The sequence below is a fragment of the Myotis daubentonii genome, chromosome 8 (assembly GCF_963259705.1).
Source record: "Myotis daubentonii chromosome 8, mMyoDau2.1, whole genome shotgun sequence".
NCBI lineage: Eukaryota > Metazoa > Chordata > Mammalia > Chiroptera > Vespertilionidae > Myotis > Myotis daubentonii.
In genome coordinates this window covers 95,028,916-95,047,135 of record NC_081847.1, presented here as the reverse complement: position 1 = coordinate 95,047,135, position 18,220 = coordinate 95,028,916, and the positions used below count along the sequence as shown (strand labels likewise).

Below are 18,220 nucleotides of genomic sequence, written 5' to 3'. Positions count from 1 at the left end.
CGGGAAGCAGAACCTCAACGAATTGAGATAGTGCTCCGGAGAATGGAAGGGTTTACATGAAATCCATTGGTGAAAGATTTAAGGAGGTGGGATTAAGCGAAGCGGGGAAACCTCTGTGATAGGATAAAAAGTAAAATGATGGACACATACTTAGGTGGGTGCAGGATCAATTAACATGGTAATGAAGGAATTTGTAGTATCTGCCCTGGTGCCCAGAACATTTGGTTGTGCCCCAGGGGCTCCAGAAAAAGGGAAGTTACAGGTTACCCAGACATTTCAAGGGAATGTTATCTTAGAGGCAGAAAGGCAAATGGGCTCAGTAAGGATCAAAGTTGATCTTGTCAGTGAAGATACTGGCTTAGGACGTAACTGCCCACCATAACTGCTTTTAGTTAAAGTTTAATTTCAGACCATCCTTTGTGGTTATTTTAGGTCTCTGAGTCTGCTAGGCTGCCACGCAGGCCTTCCCTGAGCTTGTCAGGTCAGCGTGTGGCCCCTTTCGTCCACAATTGCTCGGCATAAATATTTAATTTCCCTGCTGCCTGAGCTCCCAGAGGTAAGAGCATTCCAGCTACTGTTTCCCCCTGAAACCTGGCCTGCAGGCTGCTCATCACTGCCTTTCCTATGGGAACACACACAGTACTGGCGAGTGGAATACAACATCTCCCAAACGCAATAGCCAACGTAAGAAAGTGGTGTCTCCATGCATGTCCGAGAGGGAACGAGGGGGCGTCGGTGTCACTGAGCTTCTCCTCAATATCCGAGGACGGTAGATTTTACAACTGGAATAGCTGTAAGGTCATTTAGAGATAATGGCAGACGAGTAGAGGGATGGAACGCAGGCCGTCGCTGTGTAAACGGCACGCGCTGCTCCGGGAGGAGGCCTCTTTCCCGCCGCCTGCACGCGTGCGTTTCCTCTCGGGTCCTCCTCGTCCCCTCCCACGTTCCAGGAATGAAACGTTTCAGGCTTCCATTGCTTAATTACAGTAAGGCATTACCCTCTCGGTGTTTGCACAGATGCGTACCTCCCCGGGTCCCCGTAGCTGACACATGAGTTACTAAAGGAAGCAGGAAGGCGTTTGCATTATTTTAGATTTCAAATTTGGATTTAAAAAGCCTTTTAGAATTCCAGGTGATTAAAAAATAACCTACTCATTGAATGAGCTCAAACCATGTTCTTCATGTGTTGGTCTCTGGAGTTTGTACCACACTTTTTTAAAAAATATATTTTTACTGATTTCAAAGATGAAGGGAGAGGGAGATGGAGAGAGAGAGAACCCTCAATGATGAGAGAGAATCATGGATCGGCTGCCTCCTGCACGCCCCCCCGCTGGGGATGGAGCCCACAACTGGGGCCTGTGCCCTGACTGGGAAGGGAACCCTGACCTGGTTCATAGGTCGACGCTCACCACTGAGCCACGCGGCCGGGCTGTGCGTGCTGTGCTGACTCAGCTGGTGCTGACCCGCCGGGCAAGTGGACACTTCCCTGTTGGGTTCTGCTCGTGCGGACCTTTCCCGGGAGATGCATGTGAGAGAGGGCGGCGGACCCGGCTGCTGAGGAGTGGGGAGGAGGCCCCTAGGCCAGGAGCCCATCTGACCCGCCCTCACCCCAACAGGGTCTCCCCCTCGGTGAGCACTTTATGGCCTCATGATGTTTTCAGGGGAAAATCCAGAATCAAACTTTTAGGCAAACGTCTTCATTTCTTTAATGACTAAATCCTTCACATTTCTTCAGTAATCTCCCCTGCCATGGTGCACAGCAAAGAGGAATGCTGATTTAAGGAGAGAGCTGAGCCGGAGAGCCCCATGCTCCTCGGGCGGAGGCGGGGTGGGGAGGGGGCGGGGAGCTCAGGCACCCCTGCCTGGACGGAGCTGTGGTCTCAGATGGAGGACACCCAGCCAGCCTGCAGCGACCCCTGCCGGCCGGGACCCAGGATGAGCCTGCCCTTTCCATCCTCCCTCCCCTCAGAAGTCAGTGCCTGGTGCTCGGTGCTCAGTGTCTTCTTTAGAGCCCGGCTGCCCAGGCCAAGGGCGAGAGGCGCCTTCGCAGGCGCTTTGCCTCCAGGCCGTGGAGAACGCCCCGCGCTCTGCCTGTGCTGTGACGACGGTAGCCAGCGTTGATCGCTCGTTAGCGTGTGCCCGGCACGATCCCAAGTGGTTTTACGTGAACTGACCTAATCTCGACCAGCCTGTGAGGTGGGCAGTGAAGTCCCCACTGGGGGGTGAGGGGCTCGCTCCCGGGCACACAGCAGTGGGCAGCCAGGCACTGGCTCCCAGAGCCCTTTCCTCTTCCTCTAGAAACTGTGGTTGCTTATGACGTACAATGTGCTGTCTCGCCTGCTTTTCATGTGCGCTCAGAGGCGTGAACTACATGAACGCAGTTCTGCCACCACCACCTGCCCACAGAAGTCTCTGCCATGCAGGCAGGGCTCAAAGTCCGCTCCCACCACCAGCGCCCCACCCCTGCCCTGGCGCCACCTTCCCACCTGCTGTTTACAATGGACTCTTACCTTGGGGCCTGGCAGCCTGCGCACACTTCATTGATCTGCTTTTTCTGTGCCACGTACACTGCTTTTCTCTTGCCTGCTTTATGATCGACGTGCGTGCGTGTGCGTGCGCGTGTGTGCATGTGTGGGTGTGTGTGTGCATGTGTGTGCGCGCACCCGTTTCTGCGGTGCGAGGCTGGCTTCCCCGTCCTGTCCTTGCACCAGGTGGAAAGTGTTAGGTTTGAAATGATCTCTGGTTTGACCCCTGGGTGGAAGGTCAGTAGATGTTCACGGTGGGGAACGTGGAGGACACGGGAAAGCGTGAAGAGGACAGTCTACCTCCTAGAGACAGCGACTGTGAGCTTGGTGCTGTGACTGGATACTGGTTCTCATGTCTGTACATAGCGTGTTTGTAAGGTTAGACTGTGTTCGGGGCATGTGGCTTTGTAACCGACTTGTTCCCCGTGGCGCCAGGGAGCTGCTGTGAATCATTAAACAGGAGGTTTGGAATTCGAGGAGCTTGCCTCCCGGTGACGGTGACGGGCAGGCGAGTGCAGCGCGGTGCTGAGCGCTGAGGGCCCGGCGGGGAACAGCTCCGTGGCCGTGGGAGCCCACAGGAGCGCGGGGGGCGGGGGGGCTGGCAGTGTGCTCCCCCAGTGGGGGTGCAGTGGGTGAGGCAGGGGTGACCCCCCTCCAGGAATGTCACTGCAGCTCCTTAGCAAGGGGACCTGCTGACACCAGGACCTCGCGGCAGGCACAGTCAGGCGCGAGCAGGCGGCGCAGGCAGCAGGCAGCAGAGGGCGCGGGCAGAGATGGTTCCTTGCGATAGCGTTTGTTTCCTTTGGCCGTAACCCAGGCCTGGGATCGCTGGATCCTGTGCTGGTTCTGGTTTTGTCTTTCCGAGGAGCCTGCATACTGTCGCCCACCGTTGCTCTCGGTAGGCCTGGTCCTGGGACAGTTCATGGCGCTGAGCCAGGGGTGGCTCCTCCTGGGCTCCGGGTCTAGTTCTGTGCAGGTCATGTTTTCTTTAATTGTGCCGGTCGGTAAAAACGGGAATGTTTTCGGGGAAAACCTCAGCGCTGGGACAGTGACTCAAACAGTCGGTCGCCTTGCAGAGGTCCCCTGACCGTCTGTAGTCCGCAGGCTCAGGAAAGACCCGACCCCCAGAAAAAGGGAAAGAGCATAGGTGGAAAGTCGGGAAGGTACCAGAATGTTCCAGAACATTCCAGAGAATCCCAAGTTAAGTTTGTTGCTTAGTGAGTTTTTTAAAGGACCCCCTGCTGCTTGCTGGCCATTTGCCGTGAACAGGCTGTAGTTGAGGTCACAGAACCCCACCCAGTTACCGAGTTATTGGTGGACGTCGACTGTGAGTGTATAATTCTGCAGACAGAAGCGAACCTGCTCTGTGGACGCGCAGGCGGAGCCTTCTAGTCCGTGCACAGCTACAGTGGGTCCATGTGCGCGGGAAATCTCAGTGCTGCCCCTCCAACACAGCCTGACATTTGTTTTGGAAAACTGTTCGCACCAGATGGTGGCGGGTCATCCCGAGTCCACTAGGCGTGTCTCCACGCCCGGCCCGTGTCCTAACTCTGACCTGAAGCAGACTCTCGCTGGGGAGCGGGTCCCGGCTCCCTGGCGGGAGCTCCCGGCCGCTCCGCCTGCCGCCCTGGCTCAGCAGCCCCACGCGCCACACGCGCCCCACGGCCAGGCGCTCGGGTGGTGGGTTGAACTGGGGTTCACTCCAGGAGGCGCTCCTCCCCGTCCCTCCCTCCCAGGCGCGGCTGTGGGCTCCGCGGGCACTGGCTGTGTGGGCTCCGCGGGCACTGGCTGTGGGCTCCGCGGGCACTGGCTGTGTGGGCTCCGCGGGCACTGGCTGTGGGCTCCGCGGGCACTGGCTGTGGGCTCCGCGGGCACTGGCTGAGTGGGCGGCGCTGACCCTTCTCTCTGCCAGGAGCTGTCCAAGATCACCATGCCCGTTATCTTCAACGAGCCCCTGAGCTTCCTGCAGCGACTCAGCGAGTACATGGAGCACACGTACCTCATCCAGAAGGCCAGCTCGCTGTCCGACCCCGCGGAGAGGATGCAGGTGGGCGGAGGCTCGAGCAGCCCTGGAGCGGGGGGGGGGGGGGGGTTAGGGAGGCCTGAGACTTCTCTGCCTCCCGCCTCGGCCCCACCCCAAACACGCGACACGGCGTCCTGTGGCCCAGCAGGCGGCTGGGGAATGTCCTGGAACAGAGGCGGCTGGTCTGGTGTCCTCTGCGTCCTTCCCGCCGTCCCCGGTCAGAGCGCCACGGGGTGGGAGGACCCTGGAGCCCCGTGGGGAAGCAGGAGGGTCCAGGGCACACCCAGGGCTGCTGAGCTGTTCTGAGTCTTCATTTTATTTTATTTTTTAAAAAACCGTATTTTTATTGATTTCAGAGAGGAAGGGAGAGGGAGAAATGTCGATGAGAGGGATTCATGGATTGGCTGCCTCCTGCACGCCCCCCACTGGGGATGGAGCCCACACCCCGGGCCTGTGCCCTGACAGGGATCGAACCGTGACCTCCTGGGTCATAGGTCGTCGTTCGACCCCTGAGCCCCGCCGGCCAGGCTGTCCATTACAGCCCGAAGCAGAATTTCTGTGCCTGACAAGGAGCAGGCGAGGCTGTTCTAACCGCCTGCTGCCCGTCCCGTCCACAGTGTGTGGCCGCGTTCGCCGTGTCCGCCGTGGCCTCGCAGTGGGAGCGCACGGGGAAGCCCTTCAACCCGCTGCTGGGAGAGACGTACGAGCTGGTCCGGTGAGATCTCTCTCTGTGTGGATGTGCACGATTCGTGTAACTTTTAAAGTGAAAAGAGAAAATGCATATTCTGAGCATCACCGATGATGTTGTGTGACCAGAGCAAGCGAACAGTTTGGATGTTTGTTTCTGTGATACTGACTGTTTTAGGGACGATGCCGCACACATTGAAACCTCGCACAGCAGACATTAGAACATGCGGTTGTGGGGACGTCACGATTCCTGTTCTTATGTGGATCGTAAGACGGGGTTGGGGTTTATAACCATACGAAACGTCTTTGTATAAATGTGTCCAGTTGGCGTAAAGGCAGCGAGTGTGTCTGCATCGCCATCGTGTGCCGGCCGCAGCCTGCTTCGTGCTTGCTCGCGATTAGGGATTCACGTGGCTTTAATTTTCTGAGTGTCTCGGTTCTCTGCACAGTTCTGATCTCATTCATTCCCTGATAGTTGACAGTCGACACACTAGGCCCTTCTATCTGATCGGGAAGGAATGAAACGTTTCAGGCTTCCATTGCTAATATTCATTCTCAGTTTGTGCAACTCACTGAAATTCACGTTTTTCTTTATTTTAATAAGTTTAAATGGCTAGAGTTATAGTAAGAGAGGACTTAGCAGTTTGGGTGCATTTGTACCGTTTATATTAACTTGTTCTTTCATCAGGATAATAAAGAATTATTTACTTTGTTGAGTTTGTATATTTTTTGACTGAAATGACAGTAATGTACACAATCCATGATGAGAATTAATGACAATGTGACTTTATTCTTAATCTTTAGAGATGACCTTGGTTTCAGACTCATCTCCGAGCAGGTCAGCCATCACCCGCCCATCAGCGCCTTCCATGCTGAGGGGCTGAACAACGACTTCGTCTTCCACGGCTCCATCTACCCCAAACTCAAGTTCTGGGGCAAGAGCGTTGAAGCAGAGCCCAAAGGGACCATCACCCTGGAGCTTCTCGAGTAAGTTGGGGCCAAGCCATTTGTATATACACGTGCACACGAGTATACGCATCACACGTATGCATCACGCAGGAGTATATATATTCACACGAGTATACGCATCACACGCGACTATACGCATCACACGAGTATACGCATCACGCACGAGTATATGCATCACGCGCGAGTATATGCATCACGCAGGAGTATATATATTCACACGAGTATACGCATCACGCGCGAGTATACGCATCACGCAGGAGTATATGCATCACGCAGGAGTATATATATTCACACGAGTATACGCATCACACGCGAGTATACGCATCACGCACGAGTATATGCATCACGCAGGAGTATATATATTCACACGAGTATACGTATCACGCGCGAGTATACGCATCACACGCGACTATACACATCACACGAGTATACGCATCACGCATGAGTATATGCATCATGCAGGAGTATATATATTCACACGAGTATACGCATCACGCGCGAGTATACGCATCACGCACGAGTATATGCATCACACGCGAGTATACACGCCACACGCGAGTATACGCATCACACGCGACTATACGCATCACACACGAGCATACGCATCACGCACGAGTATATGCATCACGCAGGAGTATATATATTCACACGAGTATACGCATCACACGCGAGTATACGCATCACGCACGAGTATATGCATCACGCAGGAGTATATATATTCACACGAGTATACGCATCACGCGCGAGTATATGCATCACGCGCGAGTATACGCATCACGCGCGAGTATATGCATCACGCAGGAGTATATATATTCACACGAGTATACGCATCACGCGCGAGTATACGCATCACGCACGACTATACGCATCACGCGTGAGTATACGCAACCTACCTGCAGGTAGAAGAACTGAGAGGCGTGGTAATGGCCAGTGCCGATCGGTCTGGGTGTGTTTGAAAAGTTAACTTGTTGTTTGGATCTGTTGTGAGTTAGCAAGCAGTTAGCCGCTTTGTGGTGGTTCTTATGAAACACGCTTTCTGTAGATCGCGCGCTAACGCTTCGTTTAACCATCTTCCAAAATGGACTCGCTCTGGATCGCTGAGACAGCGTGAGGCCATCGCAGACCTTTGGTCAGCGGCAAGTTCTCTGCTTTCCCGTAGAAAAGACCTGAGCTCTCAGTTCCAGGGAAGACAGACTCTGCCCACGTGGGCCTGTCCTTCCTGCTGGCAGGAAAGACCTGGACTGTACAAATGTCCAAATGGCCCCCTGCTCCAGAGACACGGAGACTCCTCTTCTCACATAAACCAGCACAGATATGTACAGTATTCTGTTCACTGTCACCAAAACTGGATCAGTGAGTGATTGGAACACTACTCAGAAATAAGAAATTCACATACAGAATTCAAAATGCATCATACACACTGAGAAGCTAATCTCAGAGGTTATTAGGACATCACCCCACTGCTAGGATGCCCTGGGCATATGTTCCGCTGGAGCCGTCGCCTGGCCGTCGGACAGGGAACATACCGAGGTCGCAGGTTCCATCCCTGTTCAGGGCGTGCGCTGGAGGCAACCGGTCAGTGTTTCTCTCTCACATCAGTGTCTCTCTCTCTCTCTCTCTCTCCCTCCCCCCGCCCCCCCCCCTTCCTCTTTCTCTCAGATCAATAAACAAATCCTCAGGTGAGGATTAAAAACAATGGAGCTTATTCTCACACGTGACTTTTTCCCTTTGATGAGCTGAGGGTACAGGGTACGTGCTCTGGAAAGTGCCAAATAACAGGCCTTCATTTTATTTCCTGCCTCTAATTTTATTTTTTTTAATATGTTCTCACCTAACTTTTGCATGCCTTGGATGGTGATACACATCGCGTGTTTGGAGTTTGGTGGTGGTTACAGGGCAGTTTTTCCTGAAGCTTTTGCGTCCTTTTAAGAAACAAAGTGGTCAGGCGACCCTGCTTTGCCGACAGCCAACACCCCGGAGCCCGCTCCCCAGAGCTCAGAGTGGCTGTCCTCAGCAGTGGCATTTGAGACAAATGCGCTTTTAAAACAAAACAGCACTTCCTGCTTATGTTTCTGGGTTTGGCTTTACTTTTGTTTTTTAGACACAATGAGGCATATACGTGGACAAACCCGACCTGCTGTGTGCACAACATCATCGTGGGGAAGCTCTGGATCGAGCAGTACGGCAACGTGGAAATCACCAACCACAAGTGAGGCCCCGTGGGCACCCGGCTCCCTTCCGTGTCACCATCGCTCTCAGTGGCTTTGTTAAGAAAAGCTCTCGATAAACGCAAACAAGCACTATCACTAGAAGAGAGTAGGCGTCCATTCATCTGATGAACAGAGCTCATTGCTGTTTCTGATGAGTGTGAACTCGGTGACGTCTGAGCTGCCCCAGCCTCGATGAATCTTAATACAGCCGCTCGCTGTGCTTATGTTGAGTTTATATTATTCGCGCAGAGGGTGGGGTTGGGGATATAACAGTTAGGAAGAGTGGGTTCAAAGCCTCCTTTGAGACCTTAGGCAAGGGTCGTGCGCGCTTGGGCCGTAACAGTGGGACTTCACTTTCCACGGCGTGGGGGGCGGCACATCCCAGATGAAGGGGCAGAGGTGATACCTGGGAAGCCCTCTTCTGGTTTGCAGGTGGCCATGCTGTGTGTCTTCACCTAGCAGAGAGAGAGAGAGCGTGCGCGCATCTCTCCTGTCTCTTCTGAGGGCACTAACCCTCTTCGCAGGGCTCCACCCTCGAGACCTACTAACCTCCAAACTCCACCTCGTCGGGGGCTAGGGCTTTAACATATGGACTTGGAGACACACAGATACTCATTCCATAGCAACAAGCCACTTACTCTTTAGGGCCGTGCTTCACTTTTCCTTGTCGTGGGCCCAGTGGCAGTGCTGCGGGGAACGTCACCACAATCCTCATTCTCTCCGGCCTCTGCCGCGCTGAGGGGTAACCTGAGCTCCCTGTCTCCTTCGTAGGACCGGGGACAAATGTGTGTTGAATTTCAAGCCATGTGGCCTTTTTGGGAAGGAATTACACAAAGTCGAAGGCTACATTCAAGATAAAAGGTAAAGTGTCCATTTAAAATGCTTGAATAATATAGGTGTAGTTTGCTAAATAGTATTGAAATCTGCTGCCTTAACCTCAGAAAGAAGCATTTCAATACATTGAATACCTTTCTTATAGGCAATCTGTTTCTTTAAAGAATCTTCCTATCTAATAAAAGAGAAACATGGTAATTAGCTGTACATCCGCTACCCTTCCCATTGGCTAATCAGGGTGATTTGCAAATTAACTGCCAGCCAAGATGGCGGCCGGCAGCCAGGCAGCTTAAAGCGAACATGAGGTTTGCTTGCTTCAGTGACAGAGGACTCCAACGTTCCCCGCCTGCCGCTGCCGGCCTCTGAGCTGCAACTCTAAGCAACTATGTTACAAATATAGAAGCTAAACAAAACCCCAAAAACCTGCTTTAGTCGGCTGGGCTTCAGCCAGCAGGATCGCAACATTGTTTCAAATACAGAAGGTAAACAAAGGCCAGAAACCTGCTTTCAGCAGCGGAGGCCTAAGAGGTGGAGCCAAACCTCAGAGCTAAAGCTGGCCCAGAATAAAAAAAAAAAGAAAAAAAGCGGTTGGGAGCTTCAGTCACCCGCCAGCCTGAAAACAGCCCTCAGCCCCTCACCCAGACTGGCCAGGCACCCCAGTGGGGACCCCCACCCTGAAGGGTGTGTGACCAGCTGCAAACACCCATCATCCCCTCATCCAGGCTGGCCAGGCACCCCAGTGGGGACCCCCACCCTGATCCAGGACACCCTTCAGGGCAAACCAGCCGGCCCCCACCCATGCACCAGGCCTCTATCCTATATAGTAAAAGGGTAATATGCCTCCTGGCACCGGGATCAGCGTGACGGGGCAGCGCCCAAACCCCCAGATCGCCCTGCGGCTCTGTGTGTGACAGGGGGCAGGGCCACAACCTCCCTATCCGCCCTGCTCTGTTCGTGACAGGGGAAGGCGCCCCAACCCCCTGATTGCCCTGCGGCTCTGTGTGTGACAGGCTGTGGTACCCCAACCCCCTGATCGGCCCTGCTCTGTGGGTGATAGAGGGCGGCACCCCAACCGCCCCCCACGGGCCCTGCTCTGTGTGTGACAGGGTAGAGCCATAACCTCCCCATCGGCCCTGCCCTGAGTGTGACAGGGTACGGCGCCCCAACCCTCTGATCCGCCCTGCTCTGTGTGTGAAGGGGGCGGTGCTCCAACTCCCTTATCGGCCCTACTCTGTGAGTGACAGGGGGGAGCTCCCCAACCCCCTGATCGACCCTGCTCTGTGCATGACAGGGTACGGAGCCCCAACCCCCCTGATGGGCCCTGATCTGTGTGTGACAGGGGGCAGTGCCCCAACCCCCTGATTGGCCCTGCTCTGTGTGTGACAGGAGGTGGCGCTGCAACCTGCCCATCGACCCTGCCTTGAGTGTGACAGGGGGCGGTGCCCCAACCCCCCAATCAGCCCTACCCTGAGAGTGACTGAGGGTGGCATCGCAACCCCCCGATCCGCCCTGCTCTGTGCATGACAGGGGCGGTGCCCCAACTCCCCAGTTAGCCCTGCTCTGAGCCCGACCAGGGGCTGCACCTAGGGATTGGGCCTGCCCTCTGCCACCTGGGAGCAGGCCTAAGCCAGCAGGTGGTCATCCCCTGAGGGGTCCCAGACTGCGAGAGGTCACAGGCCAGGCTGAGGGACCCTCCCTCCCCCCCCCCCCCCCCGCCGAGTGCACAGATTTTTGTGCACCGGGCCTCTAGTATGTAATAAAAGGCTAATATGCAAATCGACAGAATTGCAGAACAACCAGTCGCTATGACGTGCACTGACCACCAGGGGACAGATGCTCAATGCAGGAGCTGCCCCCGGTGGTCAGTGTGCTCCTATAGGGAGAGTGCCTCTCACCAGAAGCCAGGCTCATGGCTGGCAAGCGCAGTGGTGGTGGCTAGAGCCTCTCCCGCTTCTGCAGCAGTGCTAAGGATGTCCACCTGCCGGCTTAGGCCCTCTCCCCGAAGTGGGCCTATGCAGGCAGTCGGACATCCCCTGAGGGCTCCCGGACTGCGAGAGGGTGCAGTCCGGGCTGAGAGACGCTTCCACCCCCTCCCCCCCGCCAGTGCATGAATTTCATGCACTGGGCCTCTAGTCTGATAATAAGCTGCTTTATAATAACAGTCAGGGATAGGTGAGCTCTGGTTTGATTGCTGGCTGAGTCTTATTGTCTCTCGGCAGCAAAAAGAAGCTGTGTGCCCTCTATGGGAAGTGGACTGAATGTCTGTATAGTGTCGACCCTGCCACGTTCGACGCCTTCAAAAAAAACGATAAGAAAAACACTGAAGAGAAGAAGCACAGCAAACAGGTGAGCCTCCTGGATGGTGGTATCGGGGGGCCATGTCTTCATCCCTTGGGGGCGGCCTGTCCGAGGTCTCAATCTGACCTTGTTTCTATCCTGCTCACGCATATAATTTTCTCCTTGAGTCTTGTTTTAATCAACGTATAAATGAGAGTCCTCGAACGTTTTTAACGAACAGATGCTTCTCCAGGATTCCTTTTAAAGCGTGTTCATCGCCAGGGTTCTTTTCTTGTCACATGCTCTGGGGATGTCTGCTGGTTTTGTGTCAGTGATCATTTCGTTAACTGCCCCAAGAAAATAACCTTCGCGTGAAGTTCTCATCATGTTCCAGTAAATACTCAACTGAGTTATTCTGCCTTAAAAACACACACAACATGAAAACACGGGAGTGGAAGTGGTGGTGACAGTAACGCCTTGAAATGCAAACGCCACTGAGGCTGCAAACACCAAGCTCCTGGCTTGATGGCTGTGGCTTTACCGACGCCCGAGGCCGAGGGCCAGGAAGGAGCTGAGAAGGAGAGTCGGGCCGGCCAGGCAGGGTCCGTCCTGGGGGTGCAGTGCATAAATGGTGCGTTTTCCAATTTGTAAGTTATTCCTTTAAAACGTTCTGATTCCGCCCATCTGCTGGGTCCTCCAGGTGAGCGCGTCTGAGGAGTCAGATGAGATGCCGATGCCCGATTCTGAGAGCGTGTTTGTCATCCCCGGGAGCGTCCTCCTGTGGCGGATAGCCCCCCGGCCCCCCAACTCCGCGCAGGTGAGGCTGCGCTGGCGGGCACGGCCTTCTGTCCACGTTCAGCCCCGAGGCTGCTCTTCCCGCGTGTGCAGGCCCTGCTGGCGGGATGCGGGGGAGAGGGGTCCCGACAGGCCCCAGGTGTTCCCCGTGGGCTCGGGGTGCAGTTCCCGCTCACCCTGACCCTGAGAGCCAGGACTTTGTGCGGGCATCCCCCGTGCCTGGCCGGGCAGAGGTGTTGGGACGGGGGCTGGTGATTCCTTAGGAGTGGCACTGGCTTCATTCAGTGAAGTGGACGCAGCCTCTTGCGGGCCAGCAGGGAATGATTTCCATGACGAACGTAGAGAGAATATTGACGGTGCTGATAGTTCTGCCTAACCTGGCGGCGACACGGGGTGTCCATTCTGTGAGGCCTGCTTCCAGGTGCCTTCGGGCCGATGCCCACAGGCGGCCCCGACGCCAGTGGAGACGGGCACGGTCCTGGCCTGACACAGGCGGGTCCCCGTCAGATCAGACCTGCTCCGCGTCCGCCGTTCCCTGGTGCCCGGTGTCCTGGCACCTGCTCACGTGGCACCTGCTTCTTGCAGATGTACAACTTCACCAGCTTCGCCATGGTGCTGAACGAGATCGACAAGGACATGGAGAGCGTGATTCCCAAGACGGACTGCCGGCTGCGGCCCGACATCAGGGCCATGGAGAACGGGGAGATCGGTGCGTGGCGGGCGGTCCTGCGGGAGCGTGGCTCCTGTGGGTGGTGGTCGGGTCTGTTCCTGGCGGTCGCTGGTGCCCTTGGAGGACACGCATTTTAGTCTCTCGGGTGTTCGTTACGTCCTAGGAAAGGCAGAGCGGCAGCCGCGCCCCCCCCCCCCCCCCCCCAGCTGTCAGTCTCCCTGGCTCTCGCCCGCACTCGGAGGGCCCACGAGGACAACCAGCCCTTGGAGACATGCTTCTTAGACATTTTAAAATTAAAATGTGATTTAAACTTGGTAACTTCGTTTTAGGTTTGGAAAGCTGAGGTAGACTGTACTAGCTCCATCGTCAGGCCTGTGCCCCTGGTAACTGCACACTCTGCGTAAGCGAGGCAGTACCGTCTTTCCTTCTTCAGTCACACTGACATCCACCACTGTTAGCTTCAGGTGCAGCATGGTGGTGAGACTGGAGTAACTTAGTGATCCCCCGTGAGGCTAGCACGCCCGCCCCCCCCCCCCCACACATGTGCAGTGGTTACAGCGTCACTGACTGCTCCCTGTGCCGTGCTCACATCCCTGTGGATTCTGCGGCTGCCAGTTTGCCCATTTTCATCCCTTCACCTTTCCCCGAGCCCCACCCCTCCCACCTGGCAACCAGCAGCCTGTTCTAACCAAAATCGTATCTTAAACGCCAGAGAGGAAGCTGAAAAGATGACAACATTTTTATCGCTTTAAAGTGCCTCAGACTGATGATTTTCTGTGTATTTTAGAATTAAATATCGTCTGCTAAGCCTCAAAGAGCTTTGCGCCCTTTGGCTAATGACAACTTCTCTATCTCCTGGTGTTGCATTTCCTCCCGGTCATGGGGTCTCCGAGGGGGCACTTTCCCAGGGGCCTGGCTGTCACAGCGGGGCACTCCTGGCTGCTGGGCAGAGGCTGGGGGCAGTGAGTGTGGGCAGGGCAGCCCCCCCAGGGTCCGCAGCGCCCGCAGAAGGCGTGTTCTAACTAAACACCCAGCTGAGTTGGGGGGGCCACGGCGCACAGTGTTTCTGAAAGTCGTTGGGATCCGCCAGGAAGGAGTGGAGGCGCTCCAGGTCTCAGTGAGACTTTAGAAAAGTCCGCGTGTGGCGTCTCTCCGCCCAGCCGCTCACCGCGGTGGTTCCTTCTGGGGAAGGCGCTGCTGCTCAGGCCCGGCCGTGCCTCCGCCGACCTGGGCACAGGTCCCAGGTTCACCGCCGGCGGCTGGGGGTGTGTCTGAAACGGGAGCTCGTGCTCACCCCGGGGATGCGCTTCTTGCTGCCCCATAAGCGGTCCCGTCCGTGTTCGTTTCAGATCTCGCCAGTGAAGAGAAGAAACGCCTGGAGGAGAAGCAGAGAGCCGCGCGCAAGAACAGGTCCAGGTCGGAGGAGGACTGGAGGACCAGGTGCCTGGGACCTGGGGGCGGGCTCTGCATGGGCGTCTTGGCTGCCCTGGGGCGCAGGTGTGGGCGTGGGGAATGGCAGAGCAGGCTCAGGTGCCCCCCAGGCTGCTCCTGGGCCAAGAGGGGTTCTCTGCACCAACCCCTTGCGCCGCCAAGAGAAGGGCTGTTTGGAAGTTGAAGTATCGATGTGCCCACAGTCATGCCAGGAAAATGCCAGTTAAGGGGAGCCTCCCAGCAGGGCCCTGCCTCCCCAGGGAGGGAGGGAAGCCACGCAGGCGCCGGCCTGCACACATCTCGGCCGCCTGCTCACCTGGGCCGGTGTCGGGACGGTAGACAGGTCTCTCCTCTTCCAGACACGAGGGACTGGGCGAGTATGGACATAGCATTTGGGTGAAGGACACCGGACTCCGCTCAGAAGTAGAAAGTGGACCATAAATTTCTGAGTTTTGAAAGTGATTTTTTAAGACTCAGGAGCTGAACGGAAGCCTAACCCTTTGCATCAGACCATCCACCCCAAGGTCCAAGCCCCCTCCCCAGTGCAGAGTCAGGGAGGGCCCCCACCCCCAACGAGCCGCCGGGGGGCCTGCAGGCCTGACACGGTCCTTAGAAAAAACAGCCTTTGCTACCAAGCCCGCCACTTTGCGAAATGGCTCCCGCCAGCTTCCTCCTCCCGCTCCCTCCGCTCGCTCGGTATGGGAGAAGGTGGCGGCCTGGCCGGTGGGTGTTTGAAGTTCCTTGTCGCTCCCTGACTCGGACCTGCCATCTTCTCTGTTGTCGGCTCTGCTGCTGCTCCGGTTTTGAGACCCAAAGAGCATAACTGTACTTCGCACTGGGCAGCAGTTCTGTGACTTCGACCAAGTCATGGGCCCTTAATATTTATCTAGTTGGTTACCAAAGCTTGAATGATAGATATTTTGATCGTCTACACGAGGCTTTTCCATTTTCTAATTAGGGAAAAGCCGCAGAGCTAAATAATGTATGTGATTTTATTCTAGAACACTCTGTCCAATGGGCATTTACTAAATGATGCTTCAAGGAGTTGGCCTGGCCTCCAGTGGTTTTTCTCAGGGCTTTTAATGCTTCTGTAGTGATAGGAACATTTGGGACTTAGCAAACAAATCAAACCTCACTTTTTAAAAGATATATATTTTTATTGATTTCAGAGAGGAAGGGAGAGGGAGAGAGAAACATCAGTGATGAGAATCACTGATCGGCTGCCTCCACGTCCCACACTGGGGATCAAGCTGACAATCCCGGCATGTGCCCTGACCAGGAATCAAACCCTGACCTCCTGGTTCATAGGTTGTTACTTAACCACTGAGCCACACCAGCCGGGCTCACCTCACTTTTAATCTCTAAATATTTAATCGCTAAATATTATTAGAAGCGATTTATTTGGAGAGAATGGCAAAGGCAGTTAAGACTATGTTCCTAAGTGTTACTCTGAAAACAAAATCCTAGTTAGAAGACGTTGCACTCACCTGAATCTCTGGGCAAGTGGCCTGCACTCCCCTGACAGAGAGGAAGCTGGGGCCCTGGGAAAGGGGCCACTGGTCTTTAAAGGGCAAGACAATGACTAGAGCAGATTAGAAGACAGGTTAGGATGCTGGAGGCTGGTATGCAGCCCCAGGCCATGTTAGCACAGAGAAGGTGGAGACCCAGGAGATGTGGGTGAGACGCCCTCCCGTGAACTACGTGTAGTGTAGTGCGATATGTTTGAAAAGCCACGGTCTTTAAAATCAAACTCAACTTTGATATCACTATTAGCTTGGACGAGGTATTCATCTCCTCAACATCCAGCTCTTTTGTACAATGGAGCTTTAAGGTTTTTTTTTCGGGGGGGAGGGGGACATTTACTCTGAACTGTGCAAAAACATTACTGCAGTTAAGTCGTGAAAGTTCATTTTATCCCAATTCCCTATTTCTAATTGCTTTTAAAAGAAGGACTTCTAGTGGAGTCCCTTTGCCTACTTTCCCATGTAATCTCTGTCCTTCTGCCCAATACAAGCAGCTGCTGATGGTGGGGGACAGAGCAGACTTGTGGGTGACCTTTGGCTCTCCCAGCTGCCAGCAGGATTGGGGTAAATGCTCATAGAGGATTCCACCCTCTCTGCTGAATTGGCTCAAGTAGTGACAGGCAGCGCGGACCCATCGATTGTCCGGTTACAACATATACGAAGAAAATAACTCCTAATTTCTAATTGCTTTTAAAAGAAGGACTTCTAGTGGAAGGTAGTGGGCCTAGAGGATGAACAATTAGACAAAAACATTGGTTCTAACAACCCTTAGAGACAGGAGATCCTAATTCTGCAAAGCAACTTGGGTAAGTGCTGTGGGGAATCTGCAAGCCCTTACCTCACACCTTCCTGTGAACTGCTGCCCAGGGAGGTCCTGGGGCTGCCAGCCCCCTAAACCTTGGCCTCTCTCCCCACAGGTGGTTCCATCAAGGCCCCAACCCCCACAACGGGGCCCAGGACTGGCTCTACTCCGGCAGCTACTGGGACAGAAACTACTCGAACTTGCCTGACATTTATTAAAGTGCAGACAAGGCAGGGCGTGGGGCTCATCCACAAATCCGTCCGAAACCTGTGTTTTTAAATGTTTTTCTTTGGTTTCTACTCATCTTTAAAAAAAAAAAAAAGAAAGAAAACCCCGCTCATCACTTGCATTTCACCCCCCAAAATAGGGCACAAGGTGACCCCGGTGATGGGAACCTCCCAGAAAATGGGTCCTTTTGCTGCTGAAGGTGCTGAGTGGGGCGCTGTTGTGTACAGAGGGCAGAGAACTGCGGGCGGGCGCTTTCCGCGGCTTCGAGGCTCCGGAAGGCGGATACCTGAATGTAACTTCAGCTTTATGAAATTATATACCTACATGTAACTTAGCTTTATAAAATTACAGAGTTATTTTGGCTACTTTATGCTGTCGGGCTTGAATGTTTTAGATGTGACTTCGAGAGGCATCGACCTCTCCTGACACTGCTGGCCGCTCAGGTGCAGAGAGAGCTTGGGGGAGAGGCCGGTCCATCGGCCCCCAGCCCCTCCCTCCACACAGGCCGGCCGGGCGGGGAGCCACGGGCGGCTCTGCCTCGAGGATTCTAATGAACGGACGAAAGGCCTTTCCTTTGCTTCTTGCAGTGCTGTTTACTTCCACAACCCTGTAACCAGCCGCTAGGATTAAGAAGTGTTTAACTGTCCATGTTCAAACTGAAAATATGTATGAACTCTAGCACTTCACAGACATGCCCTAGAAATAGAGTTTAATCACCGTTGTGACATAATGACTCGGCGGCCGCGGGAAGTTCAGCCGCATGGACCTGTGGACGGGCCGGGCTCCCAGGTCTGCGGGCCCGGGAGACGCTGCCCAGGAGCCTGGCCCTGCATTTACCCCCGGGCGAGCGGCTGCCCGGCGGCTGCAGTAAATGATTCTCGTTGCTGTCCTGACCTTAACAAGTGTTATGACGAAATAATCTACCTGATGCAAAATAAAGGCTTTAGAGCGTCCCCAAAGCGTGATTTCTTTCGTTCAGCTGTCGAATGTGCTCACGTCGCCAGCTCCGTGCAACCCGAAGTGACCACGAAGGTCCTTGCACTGCCCGGCCGGGCGGGCGGCTCCGGGGTTGAGCCAGGAGGTCGGGGTTCGAGTCCCCATTAGGGCTCCGGGCGCGGCTCATCCCCGGCGCGGGGCGCACAGGAGGCGGCGGGTCCGGACCCTCACCCTGGGGGTCGCTCCCCCCAGTCCCCCCTCCCCCCTCTCCTGTCCGCTCTGGAATCAGCGGGAACGGGTGCTGTTCGGA

The 18,220-nt window shown here is 55.0% G+C and overlaps 1 protein-coding gene across 7 annotated transcripts in view; it reads left to right on the top strand.

The window, feature by feature from the left end:
- The window catches only part of OSBPL1A (oxysterol binding protein like 1A), a 117,705-nt gene extending 99,778 nt beyond the window's left edge, over nt 1-17,927 (top strand). For all 7 annotated transcript variants that reach the window (XM_059707449.1, XM_059707448.1, XM_059707454.1 and 4 more), the window contains 10 exons: nt 4,438-4,572; nt 5,166-5,263; nt 6,040-6,222; nt 8,306-8,413; nt 9,186-9,275; nt 11,468-11,594; nt 12,226-12,342; nt 12,906-13,029; nt 14,340-14,430; nt 16,862-17,927. In XM_059707449.1, the coding sequence (XP_059563432.1) occupies nt 4,438-4,572; nt 5,166-5,263; nt 6,040-6,222; nt 8,306-8,413; nt 9,186-9,275; nt 11,468-11,594; nt 12,226-12,342; nt 12,906-13,029; nt 14,340-14,430; nt 16,862-16,964 (1,176 nt within the window). In that variant the 3' untranslated portion in view covers nt 16,965-17,927. The remainder of the gene's footprint in view (nt 1-4,437; nt 4,573-5,165; nt 5,264-6,039; nt 6,223-8,305; nt 8,414-9,185; nt 9,276-11,467; nt 11,595-12,225; nt 12,343-12,905; nt 13,030-14,339; nt 14,431-16,861) is intronic.
- The last annotated feature ends 293 nt before the right edge of the window (nt 17,928-18,220 follow it).